At 41.6% G+C, this 22940-nt stretch overlaps 1 protein-coding gene across 6 annotated transcripts in view; it reads right to left on the bottom strand.

The window, feature by feature from the left end:
- Positions 1-22940, bottom strand: part of CALD1 (caldesmon 1) — a 231725-nt gene that overhangs the window by 17021 nt on the left and 191764 nt on the right. For 5 of the 6 annotated variants that reach the window (XM_068972841.1, XM_068972840.1, XM_068972839.1 and 2 more), the window contains 5 exons: positions 18529-19513; positions 17226-17303; positions 11091-11233; positions 6517-6775; positions 3743-3883 (listed from right to left, as the gene is read on the bottom strand). In XM_068972841.1, the coding sequence (XP_068828942.1) occupies positions 3743-3883; positions 6517-6775; positions 11091-11233; positions 17226-17303; positions 18529-19513 (1606 nt within the window). The remainder of the gene's footprint in view (positions 1-3742; positions 3884-6516; positions 6776-11090; positions 11234-17225; positions 17304-18528; positions 19514-22940) is intronic. The other variant, XM_068972844.1, reaches the window with a different exon arrangement.

Below are 22940 nucleotides of genomic sequence, written 5' to 3'. Positions count from 1 at the left end.
TGAGCGCTGAAGAATTGATGCTTTTGAACCGTGGTGTTGGAGAAGACTCTTGAGAGTCCCTTGGACTCCAAGGAGATCCAACCAGTCCATTCTGAAGGAGATCAGCCCTGGGTGTTCTTTGGAAGGACTGATGCTAAAGCTGAAACTCCAGTACTTTGGCCACCTCATGCGAAGAGTTGACTCATTGGAAAAGACTCTGATGCAGGGAGGGATTGGGGGCAGGAAGAGAAGGGGACGACAGAGGATGAGATGGCTGGATGGCATCACTGACTCAATGGACGTGAGTTTGAGTGAACTCTGGGAGTTGGTGATGGACGGGGAGGCCTGGTGTGCTGCGATTCATGGGGTCGCAAAGAGTCGGACACCACTGAGCGACTGAACTAAACTGAACTGAACCTATTATATAAAATTAAACACCAATGATGTATAAGACAGGGCTCCAATTCTGTACAGAGTCAGTAGGGGAGACTAGCAGAACAGACAAATGAAAAATTTTAAATTCAGTGGTAGATAAACAGCAAAGTCCTACTGTAAAGCACAGGGAACTACATCCAGTCTCCTGGGACAAACCATAATGGAAAAGAATATTAAAAAAGAATGTATATATGTGTAAAACTGAGTCACTCTGTTATACAGAAGAGACTGGCACAACATTGCAAATCAACTGTACTTCAATAAAATAAAAATTTAAAAATTATTAAAAACCTAAATGGTAGGTACCATATTAAAGATTAAAAAATGGGGGAGTTGGAGAAAGTTTTTCAGATGTTCTGGTATTTAAGCTGAATTTTATAGTTTACACAGCTTTATAAATGAGTTCATGAAAGTGAGGGTGGGGAGTGTGTGCGTTGGAGGGGAGAGGACATTTGTAGCAGAGCAGACACATATGCAAAGGTTTGGGGAACCAAGAAGCAAGCGGAGCAGTGGGGCTGAAGAATGGAGAACCGCTCAGTGTGGGGGAAGGACAGCAGACAGGGGAGACAGAGAGGGCGCCTGTTCTTTGTAGCACCTCTAGCATCGTTCTGACCTGGGGATCACCTTGTTAATGTTGGCCATCACATTTATCCACATTATGGCTCTCAGACTCTAACATCTCCTTTTGTATCTACAGTATCCAATACATCACGTTTTGTCAGGACTTACTGATATATTTTTGCTGGCAAATGCCTGCACTTAGTGACTCTCAGTAATGTAACAATTTCTACTAAATTTGTAAATTACTTGTTCAGTGTAAGGAGTTTAAAGAGAGAAACTGTTTCTTCTATAAACCAAGAGGTGGCAGTGTGGTCCTAATGAAACGGGAAAATCATACGCATTTCAGCAAACTGGTGCTCTCCTTAACTCCACGCTCCTTCTACCATGAGTATATGAAAATAATAATAGAAACAAAACTCTAAATTTAATTTACTTAAAACTTATTGTTTGTATGTCTTAGGTAAGAAAGATCATTCACTGCCAGCATAATTTAATTATGAGAAACCAGGTTCTGAGCTTCTCAGACGAGGAACGTAAGCCATGAGAAATCAACAAAATACACCAGTGGATAATATCTTGTGGTCAAATATCAAATGTTTCTCCTCCCACTGGCATTCGACAATGTTAGCTTGTGACCATTTATAATAGCTGCAGGGCCAAGAGTGTCAACAGTTGCAGGAATTTCAATTGTAGGACATGAAATGAAGTTATAAAACAAGAGCCATAGCAGGTTCTTCAAGGCACATACTATGGAGAAAAACACTAGATTGCCTACTCTTGAAAGCACGTCTGTTACAAAGAAATTGAAAATTTCTTCTTTATATATCAATTTTGATGGCTCACACATGCCTCTCTACTAGAATGTTGTTGTTCAGTTGCTCAGTCGTGTCTGAGTCTTTGTGACTGCAACATGGCCTTCCCGTCCTTCTCTACCAGAATAAGTAGATACATGGCTTTGTGGGAACTCTGGAGTCTGGTTGATGGAAACACTAGAGAAGCTAAGTTGGGAACCTTGGCAGAGAGATGTTTGAAGAAAGAGGATGGGTTGCAGTTTCTTTTGAAAAACAAAGTAGAAATTAGAAGTCTCGATAACTACAACTTTTCTCACGTTCCCACACAGTTCAAGGAAAGCTTAGCTCAGGTGGCAACTGAAGGAAGGTTGAAAGAGAGAGGACACTTTTTTGATTATCGATGAGCAGGAAGAAATGGACCCAGACAGAGGGGGACCTAGTGGCTGTGCAGAGATGGTCTAAAGTGAGCAGGGTTTGCATCCTTCTGCTCTTTCTCCTTCAGCAGGGGTATGCAAATGGAGTTTTGCCTGTGTTCTCCACCCACCCACAAACTAAGAACATTTTACATTGTTAAATGCCTTCGAAAAGGTCAAAAGAATATTTTGTAACATAGGAAGACTTTATGAAATTCAAATTTCAGATCCATAAATGAAGCTAACTTACTCCACACAGCCTCTCTCTCCTCCTTCTGCTCCACTCAGAGACCTCACTAAGCTGGTAGTCTGCACTTGGTTACCCTTGTAATTCTTGAGTTTTCCTGAGGCGGTCAACGATATGAGTGCCCTATGGACAGTGACCTTGCTTTGTGCTTCCCTCCTTCATAGTTCATAGCACATACTAGGTTTGTTATAAATATAAAATAAGAAAATTCCTCCTGAAGCAGCCCTTGAGATGAGATTGAAGTATAAGGAGTTTATTTGGGAGGGGTTAGAACCATGGTAGACTGGGACCCAGACCATCCTAAAGACTAAAGGAAATGTTCTAGGAATAAAACTTATGGGTTTCCATGTGAAATAGGTAATAAGTAAACAGGTAATAAGTGTAAATAACTGACTTTTGATCAAAATGTGCACACACTGATAGACATACGCACAACACACATGAACCAGCTGCAGCCTGGCTATGATTCTATACTGGCTATACCTGTTGTTAGTGCTTTGTAACGTGTTGTCTGGGCTTTGTAACCTGGCTAAGATGACAGAAAATAAAAACTGCTCAAAGTTCCAGTCTCTAAAGATTCATTCGTCTATGTAATTTATTCAATAAACAAACACTTACTCATTACATCAGTGAGTATCTTCACTGTGCCAGGGACTCAAAACATGCTAACTGTATAAGCAAAAATACATATTTGAGTCTATGCTCTTGTCCCTCCATCTCAACCAGCCCATCATCACCCTGACTCAGCTCCTTCCAGCTCATTCTCTCAGCAGCACCTCTGTCTTCCTTTATTAGGAGCTACGACCACAGAACGGAGTAGTGAGACCAAACTCATCCTGGCAAGGGAGCCCATCCGAGTCATATTTCATCTCCTTTGATGATAACAGCTTTGAAATTTGACCTGTGCCATCCCCAGCTGTCCTGCTCTTAATAATGACAAAGAAAAATAATGAAATTAGCATGAAAAAGCAGCTTAAACCTTTAAAATATATTTGCCTGTTTTATAGTTTCAATGTTTCTGCTTTTAACTGCTCAAAGTAATAAGGCACACTGACAGTGTGGGTCAATGAAATCCAGAGGTAATCACCATAGGTCATTTTAATCAAAGATCTAATAAACAAAAGACGCAAAGTACTCCACTTGATGTCTCTCCTATCTATATCTTGAAAATGAAAAAAAGCTATGAAATTGCTGACAGAGGGAGCAAAAAGATAAATGGAACAAAAGCTTTGAATAATTAATAACTAAATCAGGAGCTGAAATCATGTTTCTATCATATTTTAATAAGCACAAGAAGGTTTTCTGGGGAAAAATACCTTGAGAGATGAACCTTTAGGAGTGAAACATTTGAAGGGCTTCTTGTCCTCTGATAAACCATCTTCTGGCATCTTCTGGCGTTTCTCAGCAGCTTCTGCCCTTCGCCTTTCAATCTCTTCCTTTAGCCTCCTCTTCTCTTCCTAAGAAAGAACAAATAACAAGGACGTTAATATCAGCTTCAAGCCAAAAGGAAAGAGTGCTGTAGGGGAATGGTCATAGTCCTAGAAGAGAAAGACCCAGGTACTAGAAAAGATGCTAGCCCTTCCTCAAGGGTGGCACCAGAGGTTAAGCCTGAGAGCTTGAGTCCAGCTGCTGATGTGCACTCTGGCACTGCCCCTTCCAAACTGTGTGACCTTGGCCATGTTACTTATCTACCCCATGCCTCAGTTTCCTCATTTGTAAAATGGGGATAATAACAGTATCCACTGACTAGGGATTTAACACAGACTAAATGAGAAAGCTCAGGTAGAATGCTTAGACTCATGTTCAGCGGGACGATCATCATAGTCATCACCGCGTCGTCATCAAACACTGGCCCTTCATTTTGTGTATGGAAAATAAGTTATCACTTCTACCTACTTCCTAGGAGAGATGTGAAGACAAATGAGATGATTCATATGCTAAGGTACACAAATGTACAGCACTATGTTTACTAATTATACAAGAGATGGTCTCCTGCTTGCCCCTTCCTTAGCTGAGTAGATTACTTCCAGATAGTTTGACAAATCTGAAACGGTGTAGATACTGCTCCCTAGTGGTGAAATCACAGATGTTTACAATCCCTCTCATCAGCCCCTTGGTGCCTTTTTTCCTGGCCAGAACACTGTCTTCTCATCAGGCTGCACATCCTCTAGGAAGTTTTCCGACAGATTTATGTAGTCTTTGTAGTTTTCAAACTGGATGTTCTCAAGCAGGAACTGGATGTTCATGTGTCAGAGGATGCTGCAGAAAGATCCTGTGTATTGTGGACTGAATATTTGTGTCCCCCACCCAATCCCTGTGTTGAAATCCTAGCCCCCAGAGTGATGGCATTAGGAGGTGGGGGTTTGGGGACCATGAGAATGAAACCTAAAAGAGGCTCTAGGGGGCTCTCTCACCCCTTCTGTCCCATGAGGACACAGCGAGAAGACTGTATCTGTGAACTGAGGTCGCACCAGACAGAGTTTGCTGGCATTTCGATCTTGGACTTCCTAGCCTCAGAACTATGAGACAAACATCTCCTGTATGTCTTATCAGCCACCTAGTCTATGGCAATTTATTATAGCGGTTGCCACTAAGACACTGTGCTTGGTAGGAGGTTAGACCAAATCATCTCTGAGGTCCAATCCAGGTCTCAGAGGGCATGTTTCTCCTCTGCTTTCATTGATACTTTGCTCCTCTAGAGAACAGCAATAACAATAATAACAGGAATGAAAACTATGACTTCCCGAGGGTCTATTATGTACCAGGCATCCTGAATACCATGATTTAATAATCACAATCCTGAAAGTAGATATTTCACAGATAAGGAAAAGAGGTCTCATGGTCTAGTGACTCTCCCAAGGTCCCAGCTTGCCAGTGGTAGAGGGTCTGATTCTAAAACGATCACTCCAATTACTTTCTAACCAAAGGTCACAGGCTCAAGAAGAGCTGCAGTTGAAAGAGACCTTGGAGTAATGTATCCACACTTTCCACACAGTTTGCGGAATGTTTGTGTAGGATCCATGTCAGAAAGTCATCTAAAGTCTTTTTGCATATTCTACATGATGGGAGATCACAGTCTCTGGAGATTTGTGTGGAAAGCTCTAGGCGGAGTTGGAGAAGCTGGGTCCCAGTAGCAAATCTATCACTTCTTAGTCAAGTGACTTCACACAACTCAGTCAAACTACGATTCCCATTTCTTTGTCCAAAAAATGAGGATAATAATGTACCTCAGGATACAAGGAAAAAATGCTCTTTGTGAACTACTGCAATGCTTACAGTAGTTGGTTAAGCACTTTTTCAGTTTTCAACATTTGCCTTCTTGTAACTTTATCTGTCATTTTCAGTTCTGCTTAAGAAGATGGAACAAATTCATCTGCTCATAATCACTGGGCTCCTGCTACATGCCTGGCGCTGTGCTGGGTTCTGGGTGTACAGCAATGAACAAAGCAGGTACTGTCCCTGCCTGTGAAAATCTAGTCACTTACTCTTCCACTTAACACACCCCCCAAACGATTTTTGGGAAAATCTTCCCTATGAAACCTCTTCAAATATCAAAAAACAACTACCATGTGACTCTTGGTTCTTGTGACTGATCTGCAGACATTTTCATCCTTCTCTGTTCTCACAGTCTTTACTGAGGGACATTTCCAGAGACATGCATTAAGACAAAGACAAGTGGGACCTGGGGAAAATTACAAAACCTCTGGGTGCCTTAGTTTCCTGATCTGTAAAATGGGGATGAGAAGACTACCTATATCAGAGAGCTCTTAGGAGAACTGAATAAATTAATGTGTATATAAGTTTTAGAACCATGCTTAGCACACAGCAAGCTGCTGCTGTTGTTCAGTTGCTAAGTCGACTCGGACTCTTTGTGACCCTAAAGACTGCAGCACACCAGGCTTCCCAGTCCTTCACTATCTCCCGGAGTTTGCTCAGATTCATGCATTTGTGAGAATTCACATTCAAAAGGGAAGCAGCAGCTCACCAGGGAAGAAACTATTTTCCAGGGTCAGGATGTTCACGGGGAGACGCGTACTCGTGAGCCTGGGTGAGTGAAGGCGCTAGACCACTGCGCCGCGTCCCGCCTTACCTCCTCTCTCACTTTTCGCTCTGCTTCCTCCTGCTTCTTCCTCTGCTCCTCCTCTTCCAGGACTTTCCTTCGCTCCTCCCTCTTCTTCTTCAGCTCCTCCAGCTCCAAGGCCGCCTCCTGCTGCTTCTGCTTGAGCTTCTCGAACTCCTCGCTCTCCGTCTCCCCACGGCGGCGGCGCAGCTCCTCCAGCCGCTTGCCGGCTTCCACCTGGGAAGTGCCTTCAGCCTCCTTGGCCTCGCTGACCCTCCCTCCAGCGCGGCTGCAAAGGAGTGGGACACTCGTCTGCCTTGCAGCCTTCCCTCACCGCCCCTGGAAGCAGGGGAGGTCGGTCTGCAGGCCTTGCATCCCACACGGATATCTCCACTGCCCTCACTGGACAGCGGAACCTCACGGCTAAGTTGGGGTCCACCTGGAATTCCCAGGTCTGAATCCGAGTCCCCTCTCTGCCACTTACCCTGGGTTTCCTAGGTTGTACAATGGGAGCAAACAGGCACTGTTGGTGGGGCTGTAAATTGGTACAACCACTAGGGAAAACAGTATGGAGGTTCCTCAAAAAGTTAAAAGTAGAACTGCCGTATGAGGCAGGAATTCCACTTCTGGGTATTTATCCAAAGAAAATGAAAACACTAACTCAGAAAGATACAAGTAATGCCCATGGTCATGCGGCATCATTTACAATAGCCAAGATATGGAAACAGCCTAAGTGCCCATTGGTGGATGAACGTATTACAAAAATGTAAAAGTACGTACAATGGAATATTATTGAGCCACAAAAATGGAAGAAATCTTATATAAATACTCATTAACAGGTAGTGAGGGCATTCTTAACTATATCTGAACATAGGTGGCCCATTTCTGACACTTTTGTAACAGATGAATTACCATGGTCTAGTATCATTTATTCCACGCAGAGAATAGCTCTGGTGTTTCTAGCTATGAGGCAAGAGGAGGAACAGAAAAGGAGTTCAAGATTACATAGTTACCGATACTGATTTTTTATGTGCATCTCATGCTTTTAAAATAGTGATAGAGTTCTGAATAAACTATGTCCTTTAGTACTATGCTTTTCAAGCTGCATTTTGTAAACTCTATTTAGTGGACTGTAATTAGCATTTAAAAGAATCAACGAGAAAACATCAGAGGGTATTGCATGGAACAAGGGAAATGACCTTTTCTTGACATTCTTGTTTCAGTTATAAATACATATGTAGGTGTGTACCTGGATATGATATAAAATTTATATCTTACTAGGAGTTGAGGTTAAAAAGTTAAAAAATATCATCTAGGTTCTTGATAGCTAAAGATCAACTCTTATTTTTAACTCAGTCAAGGTTAGGGGACCCTTTAAGACTTGATATTGCTCTTTCAAAGTTTTACTTGTTCATAGGCCTGTGACTCCAGAGAGCAACCCTCTCCTTTCAGTTAAAGTCTCTCCATCTTCAGAAGTTGGTTCTTCCTGCTCATGGTGTTTTGTTTGGTAGGACTGCTAACACGTGTCTATAGAAACTTTTCTGGACTCCACTAGGTGTCGCTCAATCTTCATTTTGGACATGATTCAGATGCCCATCATTTAGGGACTCGTTCAATCAGTCATAACCCATCCACCCAGTAGAACACTATAACATTAACTGTAGGCTTATACTCACTGGTGTAGAAAGCTAGCAAAAAGATACACCGTTATGCACAGTGAAAGAATCACTTTAAGACAGAGATTTATAATTATACACATCTGTATACATCTATATCTGTTTTGAAGGTATACACATAAAGAGTATCTGGGGAAAATGTTACTGGTGGTTTCCTTAAGTGATGGGTGCTTAACTTGCTCTGAATTGAGATTTTCATGTCATATTTTAGAGAAAACATCTAGCTATAAGAAAATGGGTCTATCAAAGGGAAAAGTAATTAAATCAACAAAAGGAGCTATGCTCAAAACAGGAACAAGAATTTTGGCCGCATCACATCTGCTCAGATGTGCTGGCATGGCCTGAGTGTTAGGGTACCACTAATATGGAAATTTCTTCCAGAAGGTTCTTTCCTCTTTCTGTGGCTTCGCTAGGTGAAAGTCGAGATTAATATAGACCTTTCACTATGAACACAGCTAGTTTTCAGTTAGACTAATAGGTACTAAGCTAATCCAAATAGAGGCTCTCACTCCTCCCCAGCTCCTCTCACTCTATAACTATCTGGAGCAAAGTGAGGTGTCTCTGCTTCTATAGGGATCAATTTCTAATTGAAACTACAACTAACATATGTTGGCAGCTAAATTAAAAACTAATAATATGGTAGCAGTTTGTTTCATTTTTTTCCTGTCAAAACATAGCAAAATTAAAGCAAGAGTCTCAATTTTGGGTTCTCAGTCCTCAGTGTGTTGCCGTCTCTTGTGACTTATCTCTTCGAGTTGCCCAGTTTTCTGGATTTCCAAACAATGGGCATGTTAATTGTCAATTTGAGTTTTGACTAAAACTGGTTGAGAAGCTTGCTAATTGTTAACCAAACTTCTTTCTACTGACAGATTTTTAAAGTTATTTCTTTTAATAAAATTGTACTTGGACCTACAGCACATGTTTTAAACTATCAAGTAATTGTTGTTCAGTCGCTAAGGTGTATCTGACAGTTGTAACCCCATGGACTGCAGCACGCCAGGTTCCCCGTCCTTCACTATCTCCAGGGGTTAGCTCAGACACATGTCCATTGAATTGATGATGCCATCCAACCATCTCATCCTCTGTTACCCCCTTCTTCTCTTGCCCGTAATCTTTCCCAGGATCAGGGTCTTATCTAAGTAATTAAATAATAATACTTTTAGGTAATATTCTTTGAACACTTTTCATGAACTTGACACTGTTCTAGGGCTCTAACACCTTAAAGGACTGGCACTTCAGCAAGCTCTGCACTCAGCTTACCAGCCTGAATCAGCTTGATTTCTAGATTTTCTATGAATTCCTAGTAAACTTAATTTTTACATCTATTTTCTTGCCAATCCCAAGTAACATCTATAAGTTCTGCCTTTCTCATTCCCTCACACTTTATTTAGGCTTTGAATACACATCTTTCCTTCCATGTGCTTTCAGCTCTCTTTTGTGAAACTGTGACTAGCTGCTGCTGCTAAGTCACTTCAGTCACTGTGTGTGACCCCATAGATGGCAGCCCTCCAGGCTCCCCCGTCCCTGGGATTCTCCGGGCAAGAACACTGGAGTGGGTTGCCATTTCCTTCTCCAATGCATGAAAGTGACTAGATTTCTGCTCAAATTTTTGTGTAGAAAAATTGTGTGCATAACAATATATTTACCTAACACTTTAGCATCTTAAAGTGGCTAGAAATGTCCATCCCTCATAGTTCTGCTTGCTTCTGAGTGTTATCCATGCTTTGGTGTAAGGAGCAGTCTGACTTCTATACAACATCTGCTTGGAACTTTCTTATTTGAAGTGTTCCAAAAAACAGGGGCTACAGGCAAGGAATCCACATTATAGGGACCCCAGATTTTTTCCAGAATGTTTGGCACAGCAGCCAGTGACATAACAGAGACTGCAATTTGGCACCAGCAGTTGGAGCGAGTGTGTGTAGGAACGGGGCACGGAGAGTCAGGTAGCCAGGTGTCCATGGCAGGCTTCTGTAACTTGAGTTCTTCTACAAAGCTGGGGAGTGGGGGAATCTCCATATTCAACCTAAGAAGTGAGGATTTGCCTGCATATACTTGATCCCTGGGTCAGGAAGATCCCCTGAAGGAGGGCATGGCAACCCACTCCAGTATTCTTGCCTGGAGAATTCCATGGACAGGGGAGCCTGGTAGGCTACAGTCCATGGAGTTGTGAAGAGTTGGACAGGACTGAAGCGACTTAGCGTGTACGCACTTGTCTATCTGTCCTACACTTAATCGCCCAGATCTATTCAGTGTGATAGGAGAGGGGATGAAAAAGGGGAATCTGAAGCTCTGCAAGAGGGTTTTCCAAACTGGAGCATTAGTTGCTCTCCCTCTTCTTCCCTCTTAGAGATTCTCCAAGGCAAAATAACATCAAAGGCTCTCTAAGTCCTGCGGTAAAGAGACATAACTTACTTAGCGGTAAAGAGAGGTAACTTATTTAGTTTAATCTAATGTTTCCAAAGTATCTGGCCACAGGGGAATCTTCCTTTTCTGCAACAATTGTTTTAAACAATGTTTAGAAAATACACTCTTGAAAATGGTATTGAGAGTTTCTTTTATGAAGTCTGGACCCTACAGAGAATGAATCCATGACATGAACTCCAGTGATAATGTTTTCTAATAAGCTGATCTTACGTGAACATATTAGGTCAGTGAACAAAAACATAGATACCAAGCAGGATTGATCTGCCTTGTCAAATAATGGGAAAAGCAGATCAAACCTTGTCTGAGCAGGGCCTGCTGTTCTCCTGTTAGGGATTGATAGCCTGATCTGCTGACGGAGTATCTCTGAGACAATGGCCAGTGACCTCACAACAAAAGTATGTTGCCTGTTAGCACGTTTCTGTCTGGAGTCACAGGGTAGGGAGACTGACTTTTTTTTTTTTCACACATGAGCAGAGTCACTGTTAACTAGCCACTATGTCTTACCTGAAAGTATTCTCGGTGTGTTTAAGTTTGTGGGTCATGAATTCTCCATTCTGAGACTTCACTTCTGTAAATCCCTTCTTTGCATCCAAGAAGCTCTTAACGTCTTTGCTTTCTTTATCCTTTTTAGTCTTCTCATCTTTGAGCTAACCAATGGTACATATCAGGAAGAAACATAACGATAAAAATCTTATTAGGTTTCAGTTGGTATCACCAAATAAAACCCAACATTGTTAGGAAGCCAGAAAACTGAGAAGTAAAACAAACCACTGGAGAATGATGTGGTAGACCTGGAATCAGAGGAAATTCTTGGAGCATGAGCTATGGTCCTCCAGCTTCTGAGCAAAGACCCTGACCACAATTTTAGGAGGTCAGGATCATCCTTATTTTACTGAGGTTTTATTTTCAAAAGTGACGGAGGTGTTACCATTTGGAAACCATTATGTTATGGAAACTCCACATGAGAGGGGTTGTTTTCAGTTCCCACCGGGAAGAGCAATTATTAATGTGGCCTTGATGGGAGAATGGCCAAGTTACTTGGACAGGTTTCTTCTTGGATGAAGGGTGCTTCTTTGAGAAGGGCTTGAATGTGTTGAGGAGGAAATAAGAAACCTACTGAGTTAGCCAGATCTGTCAAGTCAGTCTTGGCAGATGTCAGAGGAAGACCACCCTAGTATTTTAATCAAATGAATAACTAGGGTCTTCAGGATAGAAGACATAATAACCCTACCTTTAGAGGGATGACGCAGAGACCTGTGGGGCCATGTTTGTAGTCATCTAAAGCATTAAAGATAGAACGCAAAGGAAAAATTCCAGGGCTGACCTTGACTTCCACTGAAGGTGATAATTTAGTCTCTGAAAGTGGCTTTGGGATTGTTGTGGGAGACAGAGGAAGGTGGTACATGGAGGGCAAGTATTAGCTCTAATTTTTGTGTGCAGGTGTAGGCTTTGTGTTACAAGTTCCTCACAGTGAGACAGATTATTTCCAAGTATACTGAATTTGCATAACCTTTTGGGGGGAGGCAAAGGAGTTCAAATTACCTTCATCATCTCACCCATTCTTAAAAAATGAGTGTGAGAACAGGTGAGGTTCATTACTGCTCATTTGAAGACAAACAGTGACAAAGCACTAACATTCTAAAGAGACCAAAGGAGGAGGGTTTGGGTGTAAGAACTCAGGGCTCCAGGGGCTGCCAAGGATGGTCCCACCCCTTACCTGATCACTCACCTCTTTGCAGTTGTTATGCTTCTGATACCTAACTCCCACCAAAGTGCACGTTTTACTAAGAAAAGGATTTTTTTTTTTTTTGCTCTTTACTGATGAGTCTTCAGTAGTCCTTTGCCTGATTGCTTTTGCCGAGTATTATTTGACTGAATTACTATCGATGGACTATTCACTACCACGGTGCCCTAGCTAGTTAAGACTTTTAATCTTTTTCCAAGTGGCATATATCTAGGACAGCCCTTGGACTTGCCGAAGAGGGAGGCTGTAATTTTGCTATTCTTTCTGAGAGCTTTGTCTGAAAGTCAGGAAATCTGAGTTTTAGTTTTAGTGTTGTCAACAATCTAACTGTTACTTTAAGTCACCTAACATCTCTGGAATGCTGGCTCCGTGTGCATGAAAAGAGAGGGTTGGGCTAGATGATCCCTTCCTAATCCTTCATCCTGTGCCTTCCCTCTTGGCTCCAGATTTGTGCTGAGAGGCTCAGAGAAGAGAAGGAACCTCCAGGTCTGTCCCCCAGCTTTAATTCAACTGTCCTGGCCTGGTGGTAAATCAGTATTTATTGGGCAGGCAGGAGCAAGCGAGGTCTCTTTTCATTCTGACCTACCATTGTTGGGAACAGCCCCAGAAACTATGGATGGGAGTTTATATCCTGGTTAAGAAGTATCTGGGGATACACATTTAAGGGTGAGGGAGGTCGCCTTGCAGTGAACCCATGAAAGAAATTGTGAGTCACCCCTTATAGTTTGTGGGGCACTATACAAAGAGAAACTCATTTCTCCTATTTTGGAGTCAGAGATATTTCCAGTCTCCCAAAATGCATTATCTAATTTACTGACCAAAAATGTGTGTACAATAGATTTGTAAAACCATACGTGTCTAACAGAAGAAACATCCCTTTTTTTTAAGTTCTGTCTGTATTGGCAAAGTTGTGGTAGATGGTATGCTTATATTCTCTTTGGAAGACTTTAAAAAATTCCCAAAGATATAATGATAATTTAATGCTGACTGCAAATTATTTTTTCTTTCTGGGAAATGAATAAATAAATTCTGTAACACTTTAAGGAGCACAGTGGGTTGGCATCTATAGCAGATTCAACCTAAGCTAATGGGATATTCTGAGCCCACTGGGAAAAGCATTAGAGCCTCTAGATCAAAATGTTACCAAGAAGAGAACCTATGCTGATGGATTAATACAGGGCCATGTATCCTGAGTAGGAAATGGCAATCTGCTCCAGCATTCTCACCTGGGAAATCCCATGGATAGAGGACCCTGGTGGGCTAGTCTGTGCGTGCTAAGTTGCTTCAGTCATGCCTGACCCTGTTGCAGTAGCCCACCAAGCTCCTCTGTCCATGGGGTTATCCCGGGCAAGAATACTGGAGTGGGCTGCCATGCCCTACTCCAGGGGATCTTCCCGACCCAGGGATTGAACCCATGTCTCTTGCATTTCCTGCACTGACAGGCACGTTTCTTACCACTAGTGCCACCCGGGAAGCTTGGGCTACAATCCACGGGGTCACAAAGAGTCAGACACAACTGGGTACAGCACAGCAAAAAAAAGAGTGATCAGTGGGGTAACACATGGGTGTATGTGTGTAGGGGTAGGAATTCCAGTGACATACTCTTGTGCCAGAGAGACACTCGAAAAGTTTCAACAAGTCTAAAAGGACTGAGGCACCAGTTTCTCTGTTGTACTGCTTTGTATCATTTGATTCCAGAAGAATGATAAGAACTAGTGCAAGTTATACTTTTTCAGACTAAGTTGAACATACTTTTGTTAGATTCAGAAGCCTCAATTCCTGTTCCAGGCCCAATGTCTATCACATGAAAGGCCCTGTCCATGGACAACATGGACTTCCCTGGGGAGCTGAGGCTCTACCCAGACCCACAGAGTCAGAGTCTGTGTTTCATAAGATCCCAGGTGACCAGCAAGTACCCTGATGTTTAGTGAGAGGCTCTGGCCTACATGAAATGAATATTAGTTTCACTACTATATGAACAGCTCTGCTGGAAACTGTTTTCCTATTAGAGACCAGAACAAAAAACGAGCTCTGGGGTGAAGAACTAAAAGGAGGCATTTTACAGCGGGGCATTTTATATTCAATATCCTATGATAAACCATAATGGAAAAGAATGTAGATAAAACAAGAATATATGTATATGCATAAAGGGCTTCCCAGGTGGCTTAGTGGGTAAAGAATCCGCCTGCCCATGCATGAGACACAAGAGATATGGGTTCGATGCCTGGGTTGGGAAGACTACCCTGGAGTAGGAAATGGCCACCCATTTCAGTATTCTTGCCTGGTAAATCCCATGGACAGAGGAGCATGGTGTGCTACAGTCCATGGGGTCGCAGAGAGTCAGATACAACTGAGCATGAACTCACGCACACACACAATATCTGTATAACTGAATCACTTGCTGTACAGCATAAACACAACACTGTACTTTAATAAAAATTTTTAAAAAATTAAAAGAAGGCATTTTATAGTTGGGGAAGAGAAAAAGTTAAATTACTGGTCATCTGTGATTCGCTGCTGCAAACAGTTAAACTGCAGTGGGAGAAAGAAGGTTTTGTGTAAGGTATTGGAGTGTCTTCTGGAAATGTAGCTGATGTTTTTGTTTCCTTTTTTTGCTAACTCCATGAAGGAAAAGACTTTGGTTGAGAGTAGGGAACAAAAAGGGGGATGGGGGGTAGAAGGAGGGCGTTTAAAATGGCCACATCATGTAAACTATGATTTAAAGTTATCTAAGTGGAGCAGCTACACAAACAGGTGGAGGGGGGTTATTCAACTAGTAATTTATGTATGCAGTGTTAAAACAGGAATGGCAGTTTGTTTTCCCCCCGCCCCCCCCAAAGCTTGGGTTAAGGAGCTAATCTGTTCTTGTGTCAAAAGAGGCCAAGTTTTGGGACACTGGAATGTGCTGGAGGGCAGATTGAGAAAGGGGCAGGACTGAAATCATCAAACCACGGCCACTGTTGAACTGGGGGCCTTATCTGAAAAGAAGCTAAAGGATGATGGGATGGCTGCTGGTGAGCTCCTTCTAGTTCACAGACACAAAACATGGACACAGAATGCCTTGGTCATTAGAAACAATCCACATCTGACTGAACTGAATGAAATGGAGAATTCATAGAGTCATTCTGCCTCTCCTGCTCCACAGAAACGTAATCACCGAGCTATGATTTCACGCCCTCTTCCTTCTGTATTTAGAGATATTCCCCCCAAGAAGTTTCTGTATAGCGGAGGGAGCTCAGCTCTCTGATGACCAAGATGGGTGGTTGGGGGGAGACTCAAGAGGGAGGGGGTATATGTATACACATAGCTGATTTCATGCTGTTGCACAGCAGAGACTAGTAAGTACAGTGCTGTAAAGCAATTATACTCCAACTAAAAAATAAGTTAAAGATATTCCCCCACACAAAATGCTAGCTTTAGAGATGAAGCTAAATAATAATATATGTGGGATATATAAATATATATGTGGGAAGTGAAATAAATAATATATGTGGGATATTTCTGAGTTTAGTCCCAAAGTAATGTTCATTTTTTTGGAAATGAATTTGTAGTTGTTTTTCTGTTACAGAATGAGAACAGTTGTTTCCCAACATGTTCAACAAATTTTTCAGCAGCCTCATTAGAGCCAAATTTAGTTTTCTAGTTTTTAGCATTCATGCTTTCTCCTGCTTTTAACTGGGCAGTGTTCACATTCGGTTTTTACTCCCAAGCCACCACAAGTTCTACTAGAGAATGGGAGGAACACATACCAAAAACAAAATAAATCTAACATGAACTAGAGTTCTTTTTACATGAATCTTAGGAAAGAAAGGTTTAAGAAAATAATCATTCTCCTACTAAATCTCATCTGTTTGCTAAATATAGATTTGTCTGTGTCTTATTCTGTGCTATAATGGGCAGAAAAATGTAGCAAGAGTCCATCTGAGTTGGGCTCAATAACTACAATTCAGTCCCACAGACAGAGTAATTCAACTCTTATGTTTGATAATTTAGTTTTACCACGATCAAGTACTTTGAGCTTATTAAATACTATCATCATTTTTAGGATTGCTTGGAGCTAACATAAGCATGACGGTTAAAACAACATCAGGCTTTCTTTCTTTCTCCTTTTTTTTTTTTTTAAGCTGTGCTATGTGGCATGCAGGATCTTAGTTCCCCAACCAGGGATCAAACCTGTGCCCCCTGCATTGGGAGCGAAGAGTCTTAACCACTGGATGGCCGTGGAAGCCCTGAGGTCAGGCTTTCTGATGTGGCATTTTGATTCTGTCGGGACATAATGACATGCTCTCTGCAGCAGCCTCTGGTCCACTGACTTGTTTACTACTTACCTACAGTCAAACACCCTGGCACCAGCTCCTGTGTGTGCCTCAGAAATGCAATGCAGAACACTGTGCCAAGCTATTCTTTTGAAAACCAAATATCATCTTCAGTTCATCAGATTTTCTACTGAGAGGTGTGGGAGTGTTTTCCCTTGGAAAAGTTAAATCATTAATCAAAGCCAGTTGGAAATATTTCATGATTGAAATGAAAGTAGGATGGCTCAAAGGAAAAAAAAATAGCTTTTTTGGAGGAGAGTAGAAAGCAGGAAAGGTTGATCAGAGAAGTGTTTTTCAAGCTTTCTGACTGTGACCCATAGTAGAAAAGACAATTTATATCACAATGCAATACTTAGTGGCCACGATGCCCTCTGATATTTTCTGTTCTACTTCATTAAAAAAATGCAGATTGACATTTTTAACTAGTTTCGCTTTAAATTGATTTCACCATTCAATGGATCATGAGCCATGGCTTGAAAAATACTGGGTTAGAGGTTACAATTTTGAGATCTGACCTGAAACGTCATGGAACACTGCTCTTGATGGTTTATGACTAGGTTCCTTCTCAATGATATTTACCTCTTCTTTTTTGAAGGCAGCCTTGTCTTCTTGGGACTTTTCTCTTTTAGCTGGCACTTTAGCCCCCCTTTCTTCTTCCTTTTTATTTTCAAGAATGGTAAGGTCACTTATTTAAAAGCAAGAGTGAGAGGGTGCTCAGGTCACTCTGCATGTGGCGTGAAGTGACTTCTCTGTGGCTGTACCAATACTCACATTTCCCCAGTGCCAGTGGTTCTAAACAGCATTGTGGGATAGTTTCCTCCCACCAAATCTTTCCTCATGTGCCTGCCATCATGCTCACTGTGGTCCAGCGTGACGTGGTGCTTCTGGTGAGTGTTGAAAACCTCGTGAGTGTTTGGTGCGCCTAGTTCCTGATCATCTCTTATGATAGCTGTGTTTATGAGCCCCTTGTAAGAAGCAGAAGTGAAAGACGACTTGAGTGCAATGCAGACTTAGCGATAGAGAGTTCTCTTTGGAAAGCTGAATACACAAGCATCTCTTTTCTTTTCTGGTTAGGTATAGTGCTTTTAATGTAGCCTTGCAGACAGAGGAAAAAAAATGTTTCTTAGATTACAGACATTCCCCCCAGCCCCATTCCACTCTTCCTGAGCTACATAAATCTGTATCACCCAGATGGTAAAAGAAGCAAAACGTGTCCTCGTAATTACCAACCAGTTTTAAGCTGATGCTGCCCCAGATGAATGGCTTTCTGCAAGTCTACATTAGGCTCAGGTCTACATGATGGCAAGTCAGGATTTTGACATTTTTTTAATAAAAGGCCCCAAATGGCTCCTTTCCCTCCTTTATTACCAGTTAATTTCAAGGGGGTTATTTTTGTCTTCTTAAGATATTTCTGACCATGATTCGTCATGTCAGTTTCCCACCCCAACTTTTAGCATCTTTTATTAGATGCCAAACACATAGATGAGGTGATGAGTTACGGTCCTCCTGCCTCATGTAGACCTGTGGGGAGAGGTCAGTTGTTAGAAGGAATGAGTTTAGATGCAGGTGCAGAATCATTTCAGTGCAGCACCACCACACTTGTCATCTTTGGGTTAATTCATTTTTTCTGGTATTCATAGCAATCAAGCCCAGAGCAATTCACTTCTCTCTGGTTCTATCAGTAAATTTGGTCAGGGGAATATTTAGCTCTCAGTTGATTGCTCTATGCTTGCATATTGCTATGACCTAAAAAAATGAACAGCTTGCCAAACAATTAAGCACATGGGGCCTTAGGAATGTGGCCTCAGTCCCAAATTTGATGTGCATTACATTTCTCGCAAGTTGCAGGCATCACACACTTGGTGCAAAAGGTTTACTGTACCTGTTTCTTTGGGACAGCTGTATGAGGTTTATCTTCTTGTACTTTCTTTTCACTGACCCCCTTCCCTGCTGTTTTCTCCTCTACCTTTTTGCCTTTAATCTTTTTCTCTTGCATTTGCCCCTTTTTCTCTTCTAGTTGCTTCTTACGTTTTTGCTCTTCTGTCTTAGCTCTCTCTTCTTCCTCTGCCTTTGCCCTCTGCCTCTCCTCTTCTGCCTTCCTCTCCTCCTCCTTAATCCTCTCCCTCTCCTCTGCCTCCCGTCTTTCTCTCTCTTGGGCAGCTGCTTTTTCCTCTGCTTCCTTTTTTGCTTTCTCCTCTGCTTCCTTTTTTGCTTTCTCCTCTGCTATTTTTCGGTCTTGCTCAGCTTTAATTCTTTCTCTTTCTTCTGCTTCCAACCTGGCCCTTTCTGCCTCAGCTCTTTCCCTGGCTTCCTCTTCCATCTTTTCATTCTGGAGAATCTCATCTGAGCCCCTTTCCCCCTCCTCCTCGGTCTTAGGCTCATCTGCACTGATCTGCCCATTTTTCAGTGGCATTACTGTTTCCTGCTGGGTGTCTGCTGTTTTCTCTTCTACCACCACCGCTACCTGATTTTCTTCAATGCTCCCTGGCTTTGGCTTCTCTTCTTCCTCTTCCTCCTTTTCCTTCTCGTCTTTCTTTTTCTCTTCCACTTCCATCCAATCATTCTTCTGGTGTGACTTGGTGACTATTTCCGTTTCCTCCAGCTCCTGTCTTTCCTGGCGACTTTCACTTTTTCCTTCCTTCTCTGCCGTTTCATTGTCTGTTGTGTTGTTTTGCATTCTTCTGCTGGAGAGCGACAAACTTGCATCTGTTATTGTTGGGTCAAACTCCTTCTGCCTTTCCAGGGCTTCCTGGAGGCGCTTTTGGCGTCTTTCCTCCCGCCGAGCCAGTCGCTCCAGGAGAGCAGCCTCATCATCGCCCTCCGCCTGAGTGTTGGTGGTGGTTGTCTTGACCTCCTCGTCAGGCACACTGGAGAACAGAAACGACATCAAGGACAGCTTGCTGATTAATCGGTCAGCTGGATTCATGCACTGTGCCACGTGGGAACTACAGCAGATACATAGAGAAATCTATATACACACACTCCCCATATATAACCCCATATTAGTACATTCCTGTCTGGCTTTCAATGATAGCATATGCAAACCTTTGTCCATGGTCTTTCTCTGGCCACGGTGAGTCTATTCTGTAAACAGAAGAGCTGAGTATTAATGCCCCCTGGGCACTGTGCCTCTAGCAAAAATTCATGAGCATTAGTGAATAAATACCTCAGCTCTCTTCACCTTTGGAATCAGATAGCTCCAAGGTACCTGCAGCACACTAGGTCTTAGAGCTCCCAGTGGAGTTAAGCTCCAGATACTCACAGTGGTAATTTGCTCAGAAAGAAAACCTTTATTTGGTTGCGTTGCCTTCTCTGACTCACTTTCCCACACTGCTACCAGCTTTTCCTAGGATCACTTTACAAATAAACTGTTTGTGCTTAAATCTTTGTTTCAGAATCTGATTCTTGGAGAACTCAAATTAAGACAAGGACAAAACTGAAGAAACAAATTCCTCTCATATCATATAGTGTTTCCACATGTTGCCAAGTCATCTGGAATTCCTGATCTGGATTTCTGGAACACAAAGTACTTTGAGAGGAAGGGAGTGTATATATTATTAATAGGGCACAGATGCTATACTATATTCAGGCTAATAACCCCCACGGTGGGGACATCCAACTGTCCACCACAATTCATGCTCCTCCTTCCTTAGTCAAGGGGAAGTCATTGCCCATCAAGTCATTGCCTAACCCTCCCTTCTTCCTTGCACCTGGGTGGGGCCACATGCCCAATAATTCCAATGAAGTATGAGTAGAAGTGTGATGTCCAGGCCAGGACAAATAAGAAGCAGAGGTACCTTCTCTTCCTTTTCAATCTCTGCTGGCTAGATTAGAGGACTCCAAAGCCCCTGAGTTTGATAGACTTATAAGAGAACAGAAGATAGGGGACCAGTTCTACCAATCAGAAATACCCAATTTGGGAACTCATTGTTAAAGCAGCTGATGTTGCCCTAACTAATATATATATATAATATACCATCTACATTCTTTGTCAAGATTTCCATGAGTAAAGGGTCTCTTGCCCTTCTTTTCTACAGTAGACAAAGAATAGTTAGATTTGATGTTTATAAAATAAGAAGAGAAAATCTCTAAAAACCAAACTGCAGCATGTCCATCACCATGCTCACTACTGTGGGATGATGGCTGGACACTGCCCAAGCCAGGGGTGTTGGTCTTCACTGCAGGAAACAACTAGTCATGTGATACTAGGACTGTGACCAAAGTTGGAAAAGTATGTCTTGCAGTGTTTTGAAACTCCATCAAATTTTATGGTTCATACCAACCTTGGCCCTTTTGAAGTTCAAGTTCACTTAATTTTGGAAAAACACACTTCACCTTTAACAATAAGAAATGGCAGAGTAGAGGCTAGATTTTAAACTTTCTTTGGCCTTCGCTGTTGCTGTAAGGCACCATGTCAATGAATTAGACACATAAGGGTTAAACTTCTCTGAAAATGCAAATAGTTTAGAATTTAAGGGAAAAAAATCTATATATATGAGGCATTTGGATCAACTGAATTTAAATAATTTTTAAGAGGTATCTCAAATTCCAAAATGCTAGTTGGCTTAAAGAACTCTTAAGAAACAACAGACTCTACTGAATCTTTCTTTGCTATTTGCTATTTATAAATCAGGACAACTATTATCAGTAGAAGCTGAGTACCAACTACAGTTGCTTAGCCCCAAGAAGAATACTTATTCTTTTTTTTTTTTTTCTGGTTAGCTACAGTTTTATTTTTTATTTTTTTATTTTTTTAATTTATTTATTTCTTTTTTTAATTTTAAAATCTTTAATTCTTACATGCATTCCCAAACATGAACCCCTCTCCCAGAATACTTATTCTTTATGTCATAAATTACATGAATATGAGCTACCAAAAAAAAAAAAAGAATTTTGTACTCAATCAATAGCATGAAATAACTATTAATAGTAAATTGTGAAAGAAGAGAAATACAAGTAGGAGCAAGATTTTAAAAGCAAGAAAACTACAGGCACTAGTAACTTTTTACGGCATTGTTGATTATTCCCTAATAGCCAGATTCATGGAAGGCCTTAAAATGTAAAATGTTGTGTTTAAACTCTTTTTTTCCCATCTCCCTCAGCTCAAAAATGGAAAAGGAAGTGATGACCATACTGCTCTGATTTAGAAGATTCTGCTACCATCTTCCTAGTAATGGTCAAGATTATTATGTGCATTTTACATGTGTTATCATCTCATTTAAATTTAATGACATGCCTAAAACAAAAGTATAATTTTTATTTCCATTTAACTGAAGAAACAGAGTTAGTGAAGGGAGGGTCAAGTTGGGATTCAAAGCCAGGTGGTGAACCCCAAAGAATAAACCTCAACCTCTTGGCTATGCACCCTCCCTAATTAGGAGGTACTTACTGAGGGATGAGGTCTGTTTGTCCACCTAACCAAGAAGCTTCCTTATTGAGGCATCCTGCCAGCATTTTCACAACTGCCTTCAGAAACCTTTTGTGTACCCACTGAAATTCACATTAAAGAGGTCATAACCCTTTCCCTTCAGAATTTTCTATATAGATTGAATGAAGGGGATTATCAAATACAGTTTCCTCCCAACACACACAAAATAAGAGAATCTAAAACCAAAACCACACAAAAGATCTTATATGATGATTTCATTATATGTAACCATTTCATAATTTAAAAAAATCTTTTCCTCCATTCCCCTTCAAACATTCTCATTTTTTCTGTACCTTGGAACATATACTTGACATATACTATTAGCGTAATGCATTGTGTGACCTTGTATGTGTGAACTTTTTAAAAGTCCCTTTAAAAGAAGTTAGGGCTCCCCTGATGGGTCAGATAGTAAAGAATCTGCCTGCAATGCAGGAGACCCTGGGTCAGGAAGATCCCCTGGAGAAGGGAATGGCAACCCACTCCAGTTTTCTTGCCTGGAGAATGCCATGGATAGAGGAGCCTGGTGGGCACAGTCCACAGGGTAGCAAAGAGTCGGACATGACTGAGCGACTAACACATACTTGTTATAAGAAATTGAACTTACTACTAAGAGATCTCGACTTTCCTAATTTCCACCAGGACTGGTATAGGGAAAAATGCAGTACTAAACTCATAAGCTTCTTTGAATAACTACATTAAATTAAACAGGATTCTGCACCTTGCAGAATATTACCGAGAACAGAGAATACTGGGTTAGGGTGTATATTAGGAAGAATAAGACATCTGCAATTCATGCCTACTTTTAAAATTGAAGTATTCTCTCTGCTACTGGTAGGTGCAGAGGACTATTAAACTAATATATCTTT

Source organism: Capricornis sumatraensis, chromosome 5 (assembly GCF_032405125.1).
Source record: "Capricornis sumatraensis isolate serow.1 chromosome 5, serow.2, whole genome shotgun sequence".
Classification (NCBI taxonomy): Eukaryota; Metazoa; Chordata; class Mammalia; order Artiodactyla; family Bovidae; genus Capricornis; species Capricornis sumatraensis.
This window is presented reverse-complemented; position numbering and strand designations above follow the sequence as displayed.